The sequence below is a fragment of the Chaetodon auriga genome, chromosome 11 (assembly GCF_051107435.1).
Source record: "Chaetodon auriga isolate fChaAug3 chromosome 11, fChaAug3.hap1, whole genome shotgun sequence".
In the NCBI taxonomy this organism is placed as follows: Eukaryota; Metazoa; Chordata; class Actinopteri; order Chaetodontiformes; family Chaetodontidae; genus Chaetodon; species Chaetodon auriga.
Window position 1 is genome coordinate 13,661,835 of NC_135084.1, and position 22,133 is coordinate 13,683,967.

General features: G+C 41.4%; 2 protein-coding genes across 3 annotated transcripts in view; one reads left to right on the top strand and one right to left on the bottom strand.

Annotated features, from left to right (window-relative positions):
* Positions 1 to 1,018: 1,018 nt before the first annotated feature.
* On the top strand, positions 1,019 to 9,109 carry vstm4a (V-set and transmembrane domain containing 4a). The gene is made up of 8 exons (XM_076743450.1): positions 1,019 to 1,198; positions 2,501 to 2,953; positions 6,081 to 6,134; positions 6,241 to 6,348; positions 6,458 to 6,491; positions 6,815 to 6,963; positions 7,677 to 7,744; positions 8,507 to 9,109. The coding sequence occupies exons 1-8, from the start codon at positions 1,150 to 1,152 to the stop codon at positions 8,657 to 8,659; spliced, it is 1,068 nt and encodes a 355-aa protein (XP_076599565.1). The 5' UTR covers positions 1,019 to 1,149; the 3' UTR covers positions 8,660 to 9,109.
* Positions 9,110 to 10,684: 1,575 nt separating this feature from the next.
* Positions 10,685 to 22,133, bottom strand: part of wdfy4 (WDFY family member 4) — a 39,300-nt gene continuing 27,851 nt past the window's right edge. For both annotated transcript variants that reach the window (XM_076743309.1, XM_076743308.1), the window contains exons 50-64: positions 21,735 to 21,777; positions 21,073 to 21,192; positions 20,860 to 20,983; positions 20,672 to 20,781; positions 19,362 to 19,512; positions 18,245 to 18,336; positions 16,763 to 16,972; positions 16,538 to 16,658; positions 15,089 to 15,246; positions 14,437 to 14,595; positions 14,159 to 14,338; positions 13,716 to 13,898; positions 13,049 to 13,136; positions 12,256 to 12,382; positions 10,685 to 11,979 (exon numbers count right to left, since the gene is read on the bottom strand). In XM_076743309.1, the coding sequence (XP_076599424.1) occupies positions 11,916 to 11,979; positions 12,256 to 12,382; positions 13,049 to 13,136; positions 13,716 to 13,898; positions 14,159 to 14,338; positions 14,437 to 14,595; positions 15,089 to 15,246; positions 16,538 to 16,658; positions 16,763 to 16,972; positions 18,245 to 18,336; positions 19,362 to 19,512; positions 20,672 to 20,781; positions 20,860 to 20,983; positions 21,073 to 21,192; positions 21,735 to 21,777 (1,930 nt within the window). In that variant the 3' untranslated portion in view covers positions 10,685 to 11,915. The remainder of the gene's footprint in view (positions 11,980 to 12,255; positions 12,383 to 13,048; positions 13,137 to 13,715; positions 13,899 to 14,158; positions 14,339 to 14,436; positions 14,596 to 15,088; positions 15,247 to 16,537; positions 16,659 to 16,762; positions 16,973 to 18,244; positions 18,337 to 19,361; positions 19,513 to 20,671; positions 20,782 to 20,859; positions 20,984 to 21,072; positions 21,193 to 21,734; positions 21,778 to 22,133) is intronic.

The following is a 22,133-nucleotide window of genomic DNA, read 5'->3' on the forward strand; positions in this document are numbered from 1 at the left end:
GTTGTTCCCCTGAGAAGCAGTAACCTGCTTTGACCACTGTAGGGCAGAGGAGAGCGATTCCTCCACTGGAGCAAAGACTTGATCTTAAGGCTTATGTAAAGAAAAACTTGAGGGAAACCCCCAAGTAAAAGAAGACACAATATTCAGTCACCAGAACTATCATTTTTACACATGACTCATGATTGATACAACTTATACGGCTCAAACCTAATCTGTAAGGCAAGTACCATCTTTTCAAACAAAAGATTATGTCAAGGTTAGAAAAGATTAAGCCGCCTTATCAACCCAGCAAGTGCATTTTCCACTGAATCAATGCTTTTCAAGAGAATCCACATACGACCTGAAGGGTTAAATCTGTTGTGTAATTCCATTTGGCTTTGGCAGAGCTCGAAGCGCCAGCAGAAGGCCTGCCTCAGCAGTTTGAGCTGCCCAATAAAGCAGCAGGCTTCATACCGCTGGGACAGTCTGACAACCACAGCCAGAGACAAGCCCATGCCACTCTGTCCAGCAGCCAGACAGGGAGAGGTCCCAGCACACACACATACACGCACATCCACATAAATGCATGAACGTATGCATGCCGGCACAGGAGCGCAAGGCTCACATACATGAACATGAATACATGCTCTTTGTTAACTTTTTAAGGAGATGCAAAATGAAGATTACCCCTGGATTTTGAGAGTAGCAATGGATGGAAATGCATGTTCAGCGAATTTGGTGGGCCTACAGGCTTCTCAAAATGACACACAGTGTGACAGGCGCACACACACACACACACAAACCACGAGACTTGACCATCGCTTCAGAGGTCTGGGGTTTTGGGCCACGGTCCAAGACTCCTCACAGGAACACAGGAAATGACATTTCCTACGTTTTGCAGGACACACAGAGAAAGAGAGAGAGAGGGGTAGAGAGACAGCCAGAGAGAGAGAGTGAGAGAGAGAGAGTGCTGGGAGAGTGAGTGGGAGTTTCTAAGTGGGAACAGAGCATTTACTGTTTCATATTACACAGAAAAGAGGAGAAAGAGGAGAAGAGTTAATGGTGGGTAAGGGCTCTGGTGGGTTGTGCAGTCAGGCTCTGTTTTCAATGTAGCCGCTTGTGTAAGTGCTGTGCAGTTGTCTGGGTTTATGGATTCGCTGACTGTGGAAAATGTACTTCTCTATAGTGGTCCTTGTCCTGACTAAGGCTCTGGTCGCAGGTAAGTTTACCTTGTTTACAGCAATAAAAACCAGCAAAGAAAGCGAGCGAGCAAGCGAGAAAGAAGGAGAATGTGTCTAAACGAGTAACTTGATCTATGATCTAACATGCACAACTGTGCAACCATGCATTTTGCGTTTATTACGGAACTTTGGCATGAAAATAATGGCAAACATACAAGAAAAACACCACCTAAGAATCATTGTTTCAACAACAACCAAAAGTTGCAAGTCGTTATTATATATTGTCAATACAGAAGTAGCAAGAGATGTCTTACGAACTGGGAAAATTGTTTAAAAGCAAACCAGTTGCAGAGTAAAGCAAGTTCGTTCTCTGTCATCAGAGAAAACCTCAGTGTAATTTGCATTCTATAAACTGAATAAAGTGGACTTACAGCTCATATTTCCTGCCCTATAATCTTTTGATTATGTTCAGTTTTGTGTTTGGTTTGAGTCCCTGTTGCTGCTTTTGTTGTGACATTAAAGAGCGTAGGACAGAGCCTGAGGGAGATTCCCCAACCAACACAGCAACAAGAACAAAAAAAAAAAAAAAAAGCAATGCAGCCCAGATGGTCCCTGTTATCTTGTCGTGTTCTCTTTGGCTGGCTCGGGGTGTACCGTATTCAAGATGAACATTTCCCACCTGTAGATTCTCGTTGTCTGTCTGATCACACATATTGTGTCCAGACTCCATGTCTCTTCTAAAGAGATCTGACCCAGCTGGCACCACATGAAAACACCGCTGCCGCCAGGGAAGTGAAACAGGGGCACAGAAAGTATGTCTTAGATTTCTCATTCTGAGCCCTCTTGCGCTTTCGAGCTATTAAGGACTGAATTCCCATCCAGTGATGGAATGACATATGTAAGTAGAACCAGTGATAGTGTGAGCTCTGCCACCATAAATCTAAGCAGCCACTGTGGGTGTGCATATAAACTTACTTTGTCTAAATGCTACAATTATGTTTAATTGGCAGGAAATCAGACATCTTGCAAAAATGAACTGAAGACTTTTTCCATGTGTGGCACATTACCAGCTCTGCTTGATTACTAATTTAAAAAGCAGGGAGGAGTCACACAAGCGACCAGATCTTAGTCCCCTGTGAGCGTCCTTATGTTTTGAAATGAATGTTTTATGGTTTGGTTTGACTTTATTCATAACAGACTTATGCATAACTTCAAAGTACTTAAAATGTACATACATCCTAAAAGGGAACGTATATTCTATAGAGTATGAGATAAAAAAAAAAAAAAAAGAAGAGACAGCTGTACATGTCATCTGTACTGTTTGTGTCTTCTGTCAACAGAGGTATGTTTCGCCCTGAATGTGACAGTGACCCCTGGACCTGTTGTCATGGTAACAGAGAGAGACAACTTGACCCTCTCCTGCCTGGTATCTCAGAGGAAGAGGATCGGCAGTGTCCTCATCCTTCGCTGGTTCTTCTCTCCTCTCGCTGCCCCGTCCCTCACACCTCCTCCCTCCTCTCCATCCCCCTCTCCTCCCGTGCTCGAGCCCTCCCAGTTTCTCATTGTGAAGATGGGCATAAAGAAAATGAAGCTGTATGGGAACTACACCCGTCGCTTCCCCCAGCCAAAGTTTCGTCTGCATGAGGAAACCGAGGGGGAGGTTTACCGGCTGTGGATTCTCAATGTAACAGGGATGGACCAGGGTTTCTACACCTGTAGAGTTCAGGAGATTCGCAAACACAGAAACACATGGAGAGCATCGTCCAATGGTACCAGCACCACACAGCTGACAGGTAACTAAAGCTGTACTTCAACACACTCCTGCTGCTCTCCATGACACAGCTGTCTGTAGAAAGAACCAGGGCCCCATTGTGGCTGATAGTTGAAAGAAAGTGGAGAGAGATGGAGGGCTTGGGGCAGCTGCTTATTATCTATATTTCTTTTTTAAATTAAGCATATTAGCCAAGCTGTAAGGAGTTTGAGACCCTTTCCCAGCAAGTGGCCTCCTTGTCCAGGTGTTCTTGAGCAAGATGTTCCTACAACATTTGGGTGGTGTCCGCTGGTGGAGGCCACACCAAAAGTGCATCAGGTGGTGAAACAATAGACACAATTTCAAGTATAGCACTATTTCTTGCAGACTTGGGAGTCAGGTTGCATCAAGTTTTTGCCTTTTACCAGATCAAATGCAAGGGAATGTATTAACGTCAATTTAACCTTCATGTGGCTCAACTGGGAGAGTTAAGAAAAATAATTGTATCTCTCATCACTGCCTGGCAAAACAGTAAAACTGTGCATTGTGTGGAACACCAGCATTTTACGTTCTACTTTTTTTTAAAATACTTCTGCACAACCCTGGTCACTGACAAGACAGGATCAAACACAAAGGGGATTTCTGGTGTTATTACTCTGAAAATGTTTTCCATGGAATATTCCTTTCCTAGGAATTCCCTTTCAGCCGCGCACACACTCAGCTGAGACATGCTGTCCATGTTATCTGCCAATGGAAATTAACCTTAAGGAGGCGCAGTGATTCTCACTAAAGTACAAAGGGCAGATAGACATGAGTAGCATGCATTTTCTGACTGTAGCTGCACTATTTGCTTTAAGTTGTGCCTATATGTGCGTTAGAGTGTGACCCCAATCCTCTGGCATTTCCATCTCAAAACAATGAGCTCACACAGCCAAACCACACTCAACAATATCACTCTCTGTGCATGAGGACTGAAAGGTAGAGTCTTGCTGAGCTGGCCACGTTCGAAAACTCTGAAATACATGACGTCAGCACTCTGGGTTTACTTTTATGCAAGCCTCAGGAGAAAATTTAACGGAGAATTCAGTTGCAGTGGAACTTGTTTAGTCTGTGCCAGTATGTGCCTATAGCAAACAATCTGAACCAATCAGGTTAAGAACTACTTTGAATCACATGCAGTGATAAATATTTCTTTATATAGCAGAATCCTTTATCTGATTGATTGGCAGGGAAGCCGTCTGTCACTGTGGGATGCACTGTGCATTGGATAAAGAGGTTCAGTAAAGATTTGAGATGTTGCTCTAACGTGCTATAGGTGTGGCCTCACCTGACACAGTTGCACAGCTTACCTTTCACTAGTTTTATGGCAGAAAAGCATAGAGGTTTGAGTCAGACCGAACCATCAGACAACGCCCTGCCCTATATTCAGGGCAATGTCCCACAAAGGAAGCCACACAACCTCAGGCATCTCCGACATGCATTGACCACAGAGCCAGAAACAGAAGAGCTGACATTATAATGGTAAACAAAGAGAAAACTAAGTTGTAACTGTAATGCAGGGAACCCCTCAGTCTGCAGATTTCAGTCTGTAGAGCTCAGAGCAGAGGCTCTGAGACACCCCACTGAGATAATTGAACTACTCTTATTCACAAGATTTTGCACAGATGGTTCGTCCTCTCTCACATCTCTAAAATCTCAGATCTAGACCCTCAGAGCTTTAGGTTGAGAGATTTCTGCTGCTTTTCTAAACTAATAAAATGAGCAGACAGTCTGCATGGTCAATCAACTCTCAGAGAGAGACTTCTCTCTGGCTTCAGGTTTCTTCTCCTTACCCTGCTTCATTTTTCTGCTTTCTGTCTTCACAGTACAGCTGGAGGGAAGCATATATATATGTGTGTATATGTATATATATATATATAGTTTGTGTAGATACAGCTGTAGAGAGTGTGTCCTATAATAGCTCCCTAACCCGTTAACCTGGGGCTGTGTGCACTGATCAGAAGTGAGGTTTAGCATGTGGTTAACCACAGTGTAACAGGTCAGATATGTGGTTTACTTACATTAACAATTAACTGCTCACATTGTCAAGGGACGCCTGCTTCATGTAGCCTGTCACTTCTTCAGATGAGAATGACTCTGCTGCAATACGTCTGCTCACATCTTTTTCCTTTGCTGTCAGTACTATTCAGTTTGTGGTAAACAGTGGGTGGACAAAATAACAGGAACTTTGTATAGTTTAATGTGGTCCAAACATCAAAGAATGGCCCTCAATAAATTTTGTAGCATTGAATTAACACATTTATGACAGCTTCAACAAAAATCATACATTTAAGATTTAGAAAAGTGGCACAATTCAGACTCTTGTTTCTCAATTATGTAGGGAAGGAAGTGTGAAAATTTCTAATCAAACAGGCAGCAGTATCTTAAAAAACACGTCACTTGTTCTATTTTTTTCTGAAATGTATCATCTCCTGCATTTGCTGCTTGATGTATCTGATACAGTTTTTCATGGTCACAATGCAAAAGCCACTGTGCTGCTCCCCAACATTAATTAACATGATATTCAGCCTCAACGGCCAAGAGCACATTTTGCAGGCAGTTCAGTGGTCTGGAAACAGGTTAAAAAGCCAATTAGAGTTAATATCTTATCATTTCTTATTAATATGTTTATCAACCTGTGTTTAAAAGACATATTAAAAACTCATTATGGGGACCTGAGATGAAGTCATTTATGTACATGGTCTTTGTTCACTCTCCTCAGCCTCTTGCTAAATACCCCTGACCTATACACAACCCATCATTCACTGCCACACACCGACAACAACTTCCAATCTCTTTCTGCACTAATAAGTACACAAAGAATATTAAACAATTGTGGAGCGACCACCTTCAGGAAGTGGTGATGCAAACTAGAACCCCCAAACACTGTCCAAGAACAGCAGCACCGTTAGGCCTGTGTGTGTGCGTGTGTGTGTGTGTGTGTGTGTGTGTGTGCGTGTGGTGGGTTTGGCTGATGCAGCAGCAAAACCTCCCTTCACGACAGCAGTTTTGATATTTCTGGAAACCACTGAGGCTGTCTGCTGTACTGGGTCAATGCCCTCAGTCTGGGCACAGCTTCCTCCCCTCAACACACTGTCTTTGCTGACTTTTTTAACTTTTTTTTTTTCCAGTACACTTAACTCTCGAGGGTGGCACCAGTGAAGGGCTGTGGCGTTTATTTGCAGGTACTGTTTTTGTCTCCAGGCCTCCTTCTGTTTCGTTTTATCACAGAAATGTCTTCCTCTGATGACGCTGCTGTTCTGATGCCTCTTTCTGCTTCATTTGTTTTAGATGTGTATCTGTGTGCTGTGCTGATTTGCTCACTGGGCCTGTTGTCAATTTTCCTGTTTACTCTTGTTCTCACCTGTCAGTACTTTCACAGAAGACACAGGCTCAAAGGTAACACCATCCTTTTCCTATAGTAACTTCAGATAGTAACTATAATAACCTGGACCACTTTGCTATCAAGTCGCCGTGATTTTTTTTCTCTCTGCTACTTTCTCCACAGCCAGTTACCTTCTGGTCAAGTGTCCAGAAAGCAGGTATGGTAGTTTATTAAAGTAAATTAAAACTGATAATCAATTTTTTTTAAGTCATTGCCAAAAATTTGCTGGTTTTAGCTTCTCAAATGCAAGGATTGACTGCTTTTCTGTTTTAAATCATTGTCAACTGAACATCTTAGGTTTTGGATTGCTGGTTGTAAAAAAAACAAGCTATTTCACTTTCTCTTTTTTTTACTGCTTTGAGGTATTTTAACGTTCCAAATTATTAACTGATCAATTGCAAAAATAATAATTAAAAATCTAAGCAATCATTAGTTGCAGCTGTAATTAAAGCTTTTAAAACACCCCTCTGTTTCATGCAGCTCAGGAGAGACTGTAACCAGCTCCAGTAGTTCATCCAGTTCCTCCCCAAGAGCCCAAAGGAAAGGCACAAGACAGAAAACTGACAGAAGAGTAACTGCAACACCACCGAAACTACCCGAGGAGCCACCACCACACATACCAGCCAAAGGTAAAGCGATATTTTGAGGTCAGCATGTCACATCATTGAGAGGTTTAGGCCTTTAAAAGGTCCATTAGGCCAGTCAGTGGTTTTAAAGTAAAGGTTTTTTTTACTTCTACTTGTTTACATCTACTTACCACCTCTCATAACAGATTCTGGCCTCAGTGTGGACATCAGATATGAGCAGCCCAAACAGAGAGTATTTCTCCTGAATGTGTGATCTGATTGTGACTCCTCTGATGCAGTAAACTTTTGCTGATTTGAACCACCAGTCGTCTTTCTGTGTGGAGTCTGAGTTTCCTCTCAAATTTCAAACACACTGGAGGCATTAGAGTGTCAGGGGGACGGGGGCTCCAACCCCAAGCAATGGAATTAGTGGGTCAAGAAAACAAGAGTAAATGAAGGTATCCAGCAGGTACAAAAGCTGAAAATGATATCTCTGGCATAATTCAATTTCCCTGACAAAAACTGGATAGTTTGAAAGACACAGAGGCTCTCAGAATGAAACTTTAGACTGTGTTTAGGTAAACACCCGCTGAGATAAAATAAACACTGAAATGACAGAATAAAGCTCTCATATCTGCTGTAAACTACACCTTGACTAGGTTTAATATAAAGTGTTTGTGAAGGATGATTTCGTTCTCAACCACACAGTCATTTTTCGTGAGTTCATCCCTCCTGGCTGTTGTTTCGTGTCAATTAAGGCTGTCTCTGTTCTTCAGTGCCTGTTGCTGCAAAGAGACCTCAGAAGCCCCGAAGGTTAAAGACTCATCTCAGGAGCTCTGCCACTGTAAGTCTCCTCATTCTCACCCATCACACAAGCAAAAGACCAACCTTAAAATCATTTATTGAACGTTTGCACTTAATATATCTGCTAAAATGTATTTATTAACATTTTGAAAAAATGTTTTTTTCATGTACAGAGTTGTTATTGAGGTACACGCAAGAGGGAATTTGTCCCACGACTGCATGATTGTCTACAGGAGTTTATTGCCGTCTCTTCATTCAGTTATGAGCTTGATAATTCTATTTAGTTTTATTGCTTCTCAAACACAATTATTTATTTAGAGTGCTTCATTGGTTTTATATCTACAATAAAAATGTCAAACAAGTATATAAAGAAGAAAACTACTCAAACTAAGGATCATCAGTATTTCTACTGATGGCGTACTTGTGATTTTTTTTGTGTGTGTGTGTTTTTTTGCTCGAACATACTGATTGGATTAGTGCAACGAGGAGGATCTGAGGATGTTGGATAGGGCTCCAATTGTACCAAATGTTTTTCAAGTAAACTGAATGTTCCAAGAGGTCCTGCAAACCCAGTAAACACATACTTTCTTGCAGCTGAAAAGCAGTAAGAGGATGTTTACCGTGGAGAGTGGAAGAACACTCCTCTTAACAGAAAAAGATTAAATGCAGACAAGTCATTCCTGATATCTCTGAGATGTTCACTCTATATATTTAAATACATATAGTATATAATTCCTCTTTTTGCCTTATCTCTGGGCTAAATTCCTTCAAGATTATTTTCCTTCTTTCCTCCCTCCTCCAGCCTCGAGCAACACATGAGGATAGTCTGACATACGCAGAACTGGAGCTGGTCAGACCAAGACCAGAGCCCCCAGCCTCCTCCAGCCCTGACCCCACATCCTCCAGCCCAGACACTGTGTATGCTCAGATCCTCTTCCAGGAAAAACAGCTGTAAACACAGCAGCTCTGGACACATGGATGTCGTGGTACCTCCTGGTGAGGGCAGAGATTCAGCTCTCCAAACTGTACTGAGTGGCACCCAAAGGACTATATTTATGATCAGTATGGCATTTAGCATTTGTTTTTTTGGCTGTAAGTATGCTACAACTGTTGGTAAATGAGGGTTTTGTGTTTCCTCGGCGCAGTTCCATTCCAGCACAGCAGTTTTTGGGTCTTATAATTCTGTTGTTTTGTTTGTTGGCATCTCTGGCCTGTGAGCCAGATGTTTATGAGAACGCTCTTACTGTTAACTATTCTTTATAAACTCAGGAGACTGTGTGGAAAGAAGCTGTTGTCCAGGCTCTCTTACTGTGGCGTCACAAGGCATTATAATACTTTTCAACTGCATTTATAATTACAGTACTAATACACCAAATTAATAAATATATGCCTGGGTCTGACATTTAAGAATAGAGTCTTTGATTTACAAAAACATTGTTTCAAATAATCTCTTTAAAGTGGACCGCATTGTGCTTTGTCAGATTTGTCTAGAATCTGTCTGGAGTCACAAGGAAAATCTGTTTTATGTGATGACAGACAAAACCAAAGCAATATCACAAACAGCTGCAGTACATTCAGGGTCTGACATGCAATACAGCAGCACAGGCCATAGAACACAAACATCACCTCATCTCTGGTCTACTGAGAGGCCGTCTACTGATTGAGAAACTAGGGATGAAAGAGTTCTGTAACAGTAAGAGTTCTGTTGAAGTTATAGTTCTATTTGGGGAAATGTTTATTCTCTGGCCAAGAGTTAGATGACAAGTTTGCTACAACTCTCATCAGGTAAAGTCTACAACCAGGAGTCAGTCAGCTTAGCTTAGCATAAACACTGGAACGAGCTAGTCCCGGCTCTGTCCACAGGTATCAAAATCCACTTATTGAAGCATCTAAAGCTCACTAATTAACACATTGATAACTTGTTTGTTTGATTTGTACAAAAAGAGAGTAAAATTACAGCTATTTCTCCTGCAGTAAGCAGTCCAGCATATAGCCTCCTGCAAAAAATGCAGCTCCAGATGGTGTTAAGCTAACCAACTGCTAGTTGAAGCTTCGTATTTTCCAGACAGGTTTAAGAACTCTCAGCAAGAAAGCGAATAAGCCCATTTCCCAAAATATCAAACTATTGCTTTTAATCTAAGCAGAGGGACTTCTGTTGGGTGGCAAAAGCGGATATTCGTCAAATAAAATATGGAAGGAGACTGATGTAATGTCCACCAACTGGAGCCAATATTTAGTCTAGATTTTGATTTTCTAGCAAGGACATAAAGCGTGGGGACAGACACAGCAGAGGGAGTCTTCTGCTTATCATTTCGAAGTCTGATCAACGTGGGCATAAACAGCAAACATGAATCCTGGAAGCAGCAGACATTATGCTCAAGTAACCAAGAAAGGTGAAAGGTGAAGGCCATTTTGTGAAGGTCAGTGTGTGAAAAATGGGATGAAGAAAGAGGCGCGTGGAGAAGGAGAATGATGCACATCCACACCCTTCGCTCTGTGAGTGGGAGAGATCGAGAGAGAGGGACCATCATCCCCCACAGTTCAGACTCACTGACTAGGATGAACCCGCTAATGACTACATTTATTCAAATTAGACTAATTGTAATCATGGTTAATAATTAGCTTTACAGTGCATTATAATTGGGTTAGGCTACAAGATGGTTCTGCCTAGGTGCAATAATTTATTTGATTTAATTATTCTGAGGAACCCAATGGTTTGACATTTCATATCATAAAACCAGCGGTGTAGAGAGAATGGAGATGGCCGTTGTCTTTAGAGAAGGTCATTGCTCGCTCTCTGGGAAAATTATGAGGACTATTTTCCACTCTATTAAGCTACTCCACTTAGCACAATTAGCCACACACACAAAGGTTAAAGAGAGAGACCTCCTCCTTTATGATAGAGAGGATTGGTGCATGTGCATGAAAGACTAAGCAGGAAAGGCAGACACAGAAAGAGAACACGCCTCCACAATCTAGCGTCATTCAAAATGGTATCTTATTTATTGGAATATGAGTGCATTGATGTAGGAGTGTCAGGATTGTACTTTTCCAGTGAAAGATCAGGATCACTGCTGAGAGGGTTTCATACATCCCTCTTCAAGTGAGTCACATAGTGAGCGCATCGTCCGGGCCCTACAGCATATTCGTCCTTTGTTAACCATAAACACACACACAAAAAGCTGTGGCAAGAAAAAGGGATACCTCAACAAGACCCAAACACATTTTACATCATCCACAACACGCACACTTGACATGATCACAGGAAACTTGTGGGGGATAATGGGACAATAAATGAAAAGGCCGTCAAACGCTCAAATACGCGTGAATGCCACATTACACAGCAGATTGAAAACACATTGTCCAAAACAACAAAGAATGTTCAGTAAACTATTTACAACTAACTAAACATCCTGAATTGTTCATACCACAAACATTTACCAAAGCAAACACTACAACCCTCACAGCACAGAATGCCAATGTGTGCATGGCATACTTTTTATGATGATGGATGCTTGTTGTGCAGTTCGTGAGAAACGTACTGCTCTGGCTCTACAACGCAGTTAAAAAGCTGTATTTCTCAGGGAACGTTGGCTGAGCATGCACGCCCTTGTTCGTCATTCACACACTTCCTCTCGCTTTCAGCTTGAAACTGCCCAGTTTGAGTGCAGGCTACTGTGGCTCCCAGTTGGCTCTGCTGGAGCAGTAAGGGTTAATTCAAAGTACTGTTTTTTACAGTGTTTTCCAGCACATGCCACATGCAAATTCAACCCTCAAGTCTGGAGAATTTTAGCCAGTGTCCTGCCGGCTTCACCTTTATGAACCCAAGAGGAAATAAAAGAGATAAAACCTTGGCCAACCCAGATTTCAGTGATGAATCACCCACAGGAGAAGATTTAGACAAAAAACTGGCAATAATTTTATTCAAATCTGCTGAAATTCAGTATTTACAAAGAAACATACAGAATTAAATATCTGCATAAGAGATATAATATTCTATTTGTCTGAGACTTGAATGTACCAAATATTGTATACTATTGTATCCCTGAATGCACACGCAAACCTGAACTGAAATACAGCCGATCTCAATGCTCAGCTGGTGTCAGACCTGAGACGTTGGTGGATTTCCTGTGTCAGTGTCGCTCTGAGAGGATAAAGGGTGTGTAGCAATGGTGGCTGGAAGCATGACTGTGCTCAAACCCTGCTACCTGTCACTCACAGGTCCAGGTGAAAACTCTGCCCCAGGCATCGCCCGCCAACAGAGTAGCATGGGTCCTACACAGAAGAGAGGGTGCTTAAATAATCACCTCAAATCAGTGATGTTATGCAAATGTTTTCTGCTGTAAAGCACATAATAAAAAAATATACAATGTGAGTCAGAGTTGGTGAGAATTGAGTTTTGAAGATTTTTCCAATAGCATGTTTGAAATAAAATTAAAAAACACACTTGAAATGAAACGTTTTTCTTCAGAACAAAGGGTTAAATGTGATTAGAAGTTGTTAAGTGTAGAGTAAATCACTCCTCTCTGCTGTGAGCAGTGTTTACTGTACCTGGACATGGCCAGCGCCGTGATGGCTGGATTATTCTTGTGGCGGCGCTGCGACACGGCCTGACTGTCCAGCTCTTGACATAACACCAGATGTCTCTCCCAGCCTTTAACCTGGCATGAGCTGCTCACTGTGGATACAGTGTGAAAATACATCAACGCCCATTTATTACTGAATCACAGGGATGGTGTCCACCCTGTCTGTAACCCTGACCCAGTGGTCCCCATGAAACAACGAAGTGAAAGTTAACACAGTTTATCTGTGGTCAGCAGGCTGTTAAAGGGAGAAAAATCCCTCGAATATAAATGCTTCAGTGTTACATAAAGACTTGTCTCAATGTAATTTACCAAGCATGATACTCCTATGAGGTGACGCGAGGCTGTAACCAACGTATGCCAAATTGGATCTGGGTATTATTGCTTTCTAAATTATACAAGCACACACACGTCAGCAGAATTACTCATCAGTGTTTACTGCCTCTATGTTTAATAACTTTATAACAACATAATTCCTGCTAGCCCTAATGCTAGTGAGGGATGGGGTAAGCATTACAAGCTCTCATCTGGAAACCGCGCTGTCTAGCCCTGAGATGAGCGGTTAAAAATAATCATCTCACACTTAAGGATTTATCTAATTAGATAGCGAAGGGTTTCTTTCTGAAACACAAAACGCGATTCCTTTTGGTGCCGTTGCATCTTAGTCCCACAGCTTCACTACTGTCAGCCACTCCCATCATTTGTGTTGTTATAAAGGCAATACCTATATGCATATCCTCTCATTCTGCCTGTAACATTACCGTCTCTCTCTGGTCGGTCTTGCCCTGGGGACACAGGCTCTTCTGGAGGGCCAGGTAATTGTGTTCTGGTGTACTCTGTCTTCCATATCTGTATGAGAGACACATAACGAGTAGCAAAATCAGACGTAATTCAACATAATAACAAACACACTCACATATGCACCAGCGCGCAGGAACATCCCATAACTCAAGGTAATAATAAAGTAATAATGCCATTTATGTGTGTGTGTGTGTGTGTGTGTGTGTGTGTGTGTGTGTGTGTGTGTTGTGCATGTGGCATGGGCACCCACTCCCAAGTGAAGCCCAATTTAGACTTTGCAGCTTTGATTGCAGAGAGGCAACATATGCTTATGTGCAGTCACACACACACACACGCACGCACGCACGCACACACATACACACACACACACACACACACACACACACACACACACACACAACCCATATGCTGTTATTAATACCTTGATGGACATCCAAGCTGCTACCTGCGAGGCTAATACCAAAGTAATGACTGCTACATTGGAATACTGTATAAAAACAAAGCAACCTCTCCTGCTGATCTATTAGTCCTACAAAGAGCTGTCAGACAGTGATTTTAAAGACAGACGTTCTCTCTCACACACACAGTAACTATCACATTCTTACACCCATACAAAAACAAACTCACCCGTATGATGCCATCTGCACAGCCAGTGACGATGACATTCCTGGCATCCCACTCGTGTCTCTGTGTGAAGCTGACACACAGGACATCTGGCTGAGGCCCGCAGGAAGTGTCAGTGCAGGCCAGGAGCTGACCCTTCATGGTCCACAGGTAGAGCAGAGGTCCCGCACATGACGCAATCTCACCCTTGGACACATTAATATGGTGTTGACGCCCATGTGTGCAAAGAGACAAAGTACGAAAAAGCAAAACACACGCAAAGAGGATATGCACGTTGTCAACAGTGAGCGTCCCTTCTTCCTCGTGCTGTGAGCTGACTGAAGGGGAACAACAACGCAACAGCGAGCCAAAAATGGCAAATGACAAAAGAAAAAAGGAAAGAGGGAGATTTTGAGAGGACAGTAGGTGAAGAATCACAAAGATGGAGATCAAGAAGATGGACTTACAGTGAGTTCATTGATAGCCAGTGCAGAGATGCTGGTTGTGTGTCCTGTTAACTGGGTAATGTAGCTTAGCTCCTCCATATCCCACAGGATACAGGTGAGGTCACGGGAGCCACTTACGATCAAGCTGTGGACCTCAGACACAGCCAGGCACGTCACTGAATCTGTGTGTCCGTACAACGGCTGTGGAGTAAAGCTGAGTCAGTGTTTTTGGGGGTGCAAATGCATTCTGGCCGTTGCTGTTAAATCTCTGATGCAAACACACATGCAGACAAACTGACCTGTCTGAGTTTCATGTGAGTGACTTTGTCCTTGTTGACGGCGACGTCCCACACACACACCACAGTGCTGGTTCCTGCGGTGACGATGGTCGTCGGGTTGGGACAAGCTGCACACAGTGTCTCCCCCCAGTCACACAAACTCTCACATACAGCGAAGATCTAGAGATGGACACACATGAGACCATCATTATGACACTGTGATTGTGTATGTATGTATGCAATATATGGGAATTTATGGATGTGTTTTAGCAGCATTTTAATACCTTTATAAGATCATGTGATGAAGATGTCTAATTGTCAGGGAACTTGATGGTATTTAAAAACACAGTTTTTTGATATTCATTTTACTCTTTTATCTTATTGCTCCCCAAAGTATCTTGCAGCTAACTCTGATTAGCTCATGGTGTATGCAGCTTGATCCAGACCCAGGGAGATTTAAGTTGGCAAAATTCAGTTTCAATAATGTAAGCACGACTGGTACCAAGCACCAACTAATTAATCAAAATGAGTTAAAGTTGTATATTATTAAAGCTTAACTTCTCGATCCAATTCTCACATTTAAAAACAAATCTATACTTCTATATCTCCACTTCACAACTTTATACAAACAATGTAAAGCGGATCAACTGTGTAACTTCACATGCATACGTACCTTTTCTGTGGCATTGTTTCCAAAGGCACAGCTGTTGTCAGGGAAGCCCCAGCTGAAGAAACAGCTCAACAGAGGCGACAGAAGGAGACGGTTTCTCTCCAGGACAATAACCTCTTTTTCCAGACACAGTATCTGACCAACCGGGCCTCTTGGCAGCTCTGCAGAAAGGTTTACAGTGTCAGCGAGAAAGGGGCTCCAGCAGCAAGAAGTTGTGCAACAAAGTAAGAGGTGTCAGTTACCATATGCACCCATAAAAAAGTTATTATTACTTAAAAATAGAAAAAGTGACCTCATTCTGCCTTTTGTGCACCTGAATACACTTGCCTGGCCAAGTCAAGGTAATAGCTCTTCAGAAACATCACATTAAAGAGTTTGGTAGCTCAGTAAACTTGTAAAGAATTTCATTAAATTGACCATTGGAGACTGGGCAATTAAAACAGCTATTCCCAGGTTACAACAAGCTGAGGCTCTGTCCTAAGGGGGGCACCTGCATCCTGGACAGCACTAGCTGTTGTGTGTGTGAGGGTGAGGCACCGAGAGAGAGAGGCTGTAATTGTGCCTGTAATTGACCTACTCATGCAGGAACAGGCAGAAATCATTATATCCTGTCGTCAGTTCTGCTTCTAAAATCCCCAGAAAGAAGTTGTGTCTGCATTAGTCTTAGCATTCCTCCTCCTATTCATCTCTATCTGCTTATTGATCAGATCAGACAGTCTAAGATTTAATATGAAATGTAATTTGCAGGAATCTCTCCCTGAGCATTCGCAGATTCATCTCCTCTCCCTCAGTGGGCCAGTAGGGATATTCAGATTATTAAGTAGGGCTCAGTGGAAGAGCCATCTCCATATTGTAGCTCTAACAGATAGCTCCTTCTACCCTTCCATAGTGTAAATTAATCTATGGACACTCTCGCTCCGTTTCAATGATTCCCTTGAGATCTCAGCACATCTTGTACATAATAATTGACATCAAAAAGGTGTGAGATAAAATAAAGGAGGAACAATACAAATGCAGATTATTCAAACTGACTGAATTTAGTTTACCCAGCAGAAAATATGTTTGATTGCAAAGATGATTCAGTTGTCTGGAAATATATACATTGTCTATAAGGCCTTAATATGATTTGCTTTAATTTCATACTTTCATGTTAAGGAATAGACATTTTGGCTCAGAGAATGCTAAAAACAGTCTGAAGCTACCAGTCTTCAGCCAATTATCTTAGCTTAGCATAAAGAGTGGAAGCAGGAGGAAACAACTCTGTCATGTTTAAAAAAAAGCTTTAAACATGCTCATAGCAGGTTTTTTAGCTTTGAGTGGAGCCAGGATGACTGTGTTTCCCTGCTTCAAGTCTTTGCACTTAGCTCATCTAATTAATGTTCGGTAACAAAAATTTTTAGATTGAGATAGCTTATTTGCAGCCTGAGCTTCCCTTTAATTGTCTAGCTGTACCTCTGAAGGGCTGTGCGGTGGTCTTCAGTTTGTCCAGTTTGAAGAAAAATGGAGTTGGATGGGGTGGTGATGATCCCTCTTTCTTAGAGCCACTGCGAGGTGGATGTGGCTTGGTGAAGAGCTAAAGACACAGACAATTACAAAGAAGGATTACTTTTAAAAACATACACCTACATGAAGGAGACCATGTTCCGAAAATCCCCAACTCATCTTATTTTTTTTTACCTGTTTGGGAACCTGGCCAAAGTTGCTGACGTATCCCAAGATTGTGCTCTTGATGATGGGGTCTTTAGCATGCTGTCGGCCTCTCTGAGCATAGAAGTAAGGGTGGAATGTGTTTATACTTTCAACAGCACCAGGGCCTTGTTGCCGGTACCCAAAAATCAGGTCGATCCACAGGTGGAGGTGGGAGCTCACATAGTCACTTTCCAAGGCCTAAGGGAAACAGTGCAGGAGAGTGTTGCACAAAGTAAGACCACCTTGTGAAGTAATATTTCAGAACTAGTATACATGCACTATACAGCCTTAAAACACAGCGGTGTGCAGTGCTCATTGTTATTACAGTGAGACCAACACCATCAGTCAAAGTGTTAATATGAGAGTTTAGAAACACAAGAAACTTCTATGAGGATGCACAACCAATTAAATTATTCAGGTACTGTATGATTTCTTCCAAAAGTCAATTTAGAGGTCTCGAACAGCAGGAAGCTGTGCAGCTGTAGTATGAGCATATCTTCATGCTTGAATTAAAGAATGATTTGGGTAGAATTAGCCAGAGATTGGTTTTGAAGAGTTAATAAGGAATAGTGGGCATTATGACCAGCATGTGTATCCTTGCACACAATCTTAATAAACCCATCCTGGAATCTCAAAAAACTGAGGAAAGAAAAAACATCATAACAAGGATATATTGTCCTGAGTTAATTTGTCTATGGCAGGAAAAAAAAAAAAACAATTTTCTAAAGTCACTAATTTTATGAGAATGGTAGGCAATACGAGTAGTTCAGTAGATTACAGAGTGATAACCATCTTAGATGCCCCAGGAATAGGAAAAGGGAGGGTCACATTGAAGAAATCAGACGAACAGACAGAAGAACAGACATATACAATAACCCCACACAGGGAAAGAGAAGAGAGAGCTGAGAAAAGAGAGAGAATATTCATCCCATAAACAGCTGGCAGAAATAATGACATTATGAAAAATAGAGGGTCTTGTGCATGTCCTGAATAGTGTTAAATAGGCTTGTTGTCCTTCAATGTCTGTCATCTAAACTTCAGACACATGCCTTTTCATGCATTTTCTCGATAAGAAATACAACTGGCCATTGAAAACAGTCAGTGTTAAAAGAAAGAACCAAACTCAATGTGACAAAATGGCTTTTAGAGAATATAAGGAATAACACTGGCAGCAGTGAATAAGGACTGTCTCTTATACTCTGGTGGAAAGAATGAAGACAAACAGACTGACTGCAAGCAACACTATTACAGTGCAACTAGTATTGAAGATGTTTGTTATAGACAGTAAAACAGTGCACAGTGCATGTTCTGTGTACATACATGAGCTAGTATTGGCAAATATTATTAAGTCTTATGGGAAAAGTCTATGTAACAGGCAAGACTGACCAATTGAAACGAACTCTGTGTGTGTGTGTGTGTGTGTGTGTGTGTGTGTGTGTGTGTGTGTGTGTGTTGGGGGGGGTCACTGACCTCTCGATGGATTCTAATGAACTCCTGGGGGTCACCTTTCGCCCACGGGGGCAGCTCCACATCTCCCAGAGTGGTACCATCCTCCATACAGCCTATAGAGATATTGATATACAATACATCCAGCATACTGGGTCACATCACATCACCGTGTCATCCTCTAAAGGAGTTAGTACACACACACAAAGATGCACATGTATGTGCATTAGCACCTCAGTAATGCAATCCTGCCGAAACTTACACATGATGCCACTGTTCGACAGTTGTTAATGACTTGCCAAGAAACATGAAGCACAGGCAAGAAGCAGCTGTTAGCTGATGTAAACAATGCAGGTGCACTTTCATCTTTCAAAATTGGATTAGAAATGTTTTCTGGAGGAAAGACAAGTATTTCACAAAGAACACAATCGCCAATTTGAAAAAACACTGAAGGTAAAGATGTTTGTGTTTGCCTTCTCAATGGGATGCCTTTAAAAGCTAAAGCAGGTGACATTGTATATTTTTTATTCCCATCAAATTTCATGGAAAGATCAAAACCAAAATAAATTGATTGCGCTACCAAGTATTGGTTGTGTAGCCAGAGACTGAGACTGCACACACCTCCACTGCCATGTCACACATCAGTGAGCTGTGGACATGGGCACTGTAGTTTATTCTTTTATTATCATTATTATTTTCAATCCCAAATACACCATCATGCTGCTGTAACTACTCACTAGAGCACCAAATGTGTCTTAATCCACAGCTGAAAATAGTCCAACGCCTTCACTATCTGTTCTTGCATGAATTATGTTTGCTAAAAACTCCTGTGCCCAGGCGTTTCAAGAAAAAAACAGAAAAATATATGCAGTATATATTGGTGAGGTTTTAAAGATTTACGTCAAATGGGCCTGGGGCTGAGAGCCACGGACAGTGTGGGGAAGTCGGAAAGTATTGAGAAATGAACTAATGCATTGTTGGTTTGGGTCTTTATATGAGATTTGTTGACAATAAGAAAAATGTAGAATAACGCTCGCCTTATCTTTGGAGTGCATAATTAAGAAAGACAAGAGAAATATCTTAATAGGAAATTCAGACTATCATTCATTTAGATACACAGAGGATGATTTTTGTGCCTGACCCAGCTGCATGTGGTTGGAGTTGAGCAGGAAGTCGGGCAGGTAGAAGAACTCTGGGATCAGCTCTCTGACGTCTCCCATGTTGTCTCTGGAGGATGACTCCCACTCCTTCTTTACACTGTAAAACATCCTCTCCGGGATATCAAACCCTCCCTGTGGGGAGACGAGGCACAACACTGTCAGGCCCACGGCACACTGAAACCAAACTTTGCAACAGGCATATTAATAAAAGTAGTCTGCCTGATTCAGTGCAGTGAACCGTATTTTACATTCTTCATTGTATTACGCAAGCAGGAAATATTTGCTACTATTTGAAGGAAGCTTTTCATCTTTTTGTAAAATTCCATAATCTATGATGGAAATCTCATGAGGGAGAATGTAATTTAGAGTAAAACAATTATCTCAATGAATGAAAATAGCATATATACTGGTAAACTCGGTTAGAGATGTAAATCCAGTTATGGATATTACTACATACCCGTTATGCGCTTCAGAAGACAAAAAGGCACTGTAATTCACCAGACTAACATCTTTATTACTTTATTCTGACTATCAAATATGCATGCCTTTTCATTATAATCAATTGGATGCTGTATTGTAAATTGGTAACATCTGTGACTATTTGCATTGGCCTCTTTTAGATGCTTTCCGTAATTATTTGCATATATATTGAAAACTCCCTATAATCTGCTTCCTTACCAAAAACAGCATTGAAACAGGGTCTGGAGCGCTGAAAATAGCTCATATTATAGTTATATTATTTAGTAAGATTATGTTTGAAAATAAAAAATGACGAATGGGCATCTGGAGCACAGGGTTTTGCAGAAGTGTCTGTGGGTGAGTGGAAACAGGCTGATACACAATAAACTGAACTTTCTTCCATTTCTTCAGAAAATGAAGAAAAAAACCTGCATTGATCAGCAGTGATTACATGCACAATTTGACCTACATTATACCTTTATATATATCATTTATTTGTCCTTTGTGTGTTTTTGTGTGTGTATGTTTATATGCATGCATTCATGTGGGTGAGTCAACACTTATGCAGTTTGTTTAATATTGTAATTTAGCATGAGATGGATGCATTTAATGTTGGTGTACAAACCAATAAAGCAGGTTCACAGAGTGGAAAAAAATTCTATTCTATGCTATTCTGAATTAAAGACATTGTTTTTCTTATTAAAGTCAAGCCCATTTTTTCACTTTGGGCACTGAGCCATAGGTTAATCCATTTTAAGCACATAAAAATGACCAACTATGATTTAGGAGTCTAGATATATTGCATTGCACATCCTGGTGCCCACTGCCTCACCTGCAGTGTCTGGAAGGTGTGGGAAAATGGTTCCATCCTGACAAGGAAGGAGGCTACGATGATGGCTGAGGAGTAGTGGGTACAGTAGTGGCACCGTGCTGACAAATGTCCTGCAGAGTAAAAATGTGCTGAATAAAAAGTACACTGAAAAGCAAATAAAAAGGAGAATGAAGAAGCTGAATACATACCCTCCTCCTCAGTGTTCTCCACTTCTTCATATCTCTGCATGAACATCTGTCTCCTTTTCTCTGTCTGAGCTCCCATTGGCTTCGACAGGTCACGGAAAGTTGCAGGATTCGACAGATTGAGGGTCTACCGAGAAAAAAGATAAACACTTTCATTAGCCTAGTCCCCTACAGCATGCATTTTCAAGACAAAGAGGTCACTGTGTGTGATCTTGCCTCTGAGTGGTAGTCAGCTAGAATCCAGGGGAAGACTGGATACTGCATCAGGTCATTGTAGGTCCTCCCAGCAATGGTGTTCAGCTGCATCAAGTACTCAAAGTTGCTTATTTCCCCTCTCTGAAGCAAAAACAAGAGTAATATGAAACCACATCACAAAACACAGGAATACAGTTACAAGTGGGAACTGGGTTTCTGTTAATGTCATATCTACTCAACATTTTAGCAGTTTCTACTGATATAAAAGGGAAATATTGTAAATTTTACTCCATTATATTTACTTTACAGCTTTAATGACTACTTATTTTACAGATTCAGATAATTAATAAAAAATATGATCAACAAATAAAATATATCATTAGCAGCAGCATATAAAATTCTTAAAATTAGCTCCACCATTACCAGCTGCAACATTAAACTGATACATCTATGATTAATTACAATATAATGTTTGTATATGTTAAGTATATTTTGATGCTAATACTTTTGTACTTTTATTTTTTAATTCTGAATGCAGGACTTTTATTGTAACAGTGTTTGAGAGTGTTTCTACACTGTGGTATTACTGCTTTCAATAAACAAGTATTTATAATCTGTACTTATAAGCAACAAAAAAAAACTCAACAAAACAAAAGGATGAAGCGCCGTGTTTATTGCATTACCTGCCATTTAGCAAGGGCTGTCTTTTCAACCACAGGAGTCTTCCTAAAGCACAACAAAAAACAACAAATAGCTTAAATTAGCGTCACAGGCTGATCACTGATCAGTTTCTACCAACACTAAGTTGTTTTTTTAGGTTGCTCTGTTGCCTGGCAACCAGTGTTGAAATGTAACCCAGCAGAAGCAGCGGTGTGGCGGCGAGTGAGGAAACAGAAACTGTGTGTGCATGGCTGTTCGAGCAGCTATGGGGCTGAGGTGAGCTACAGTCGGCCGTATAAATAGTGAGTAGAGATGTGGAGGACGTAGCACACGGTGCCATCTGTAGGTTGTGAGGAAATGTACTTTAGGTAACTTGTCTGACCGCTCGCCATCAGCAAAAAGACCTGTTTAAAAGAGGAAGT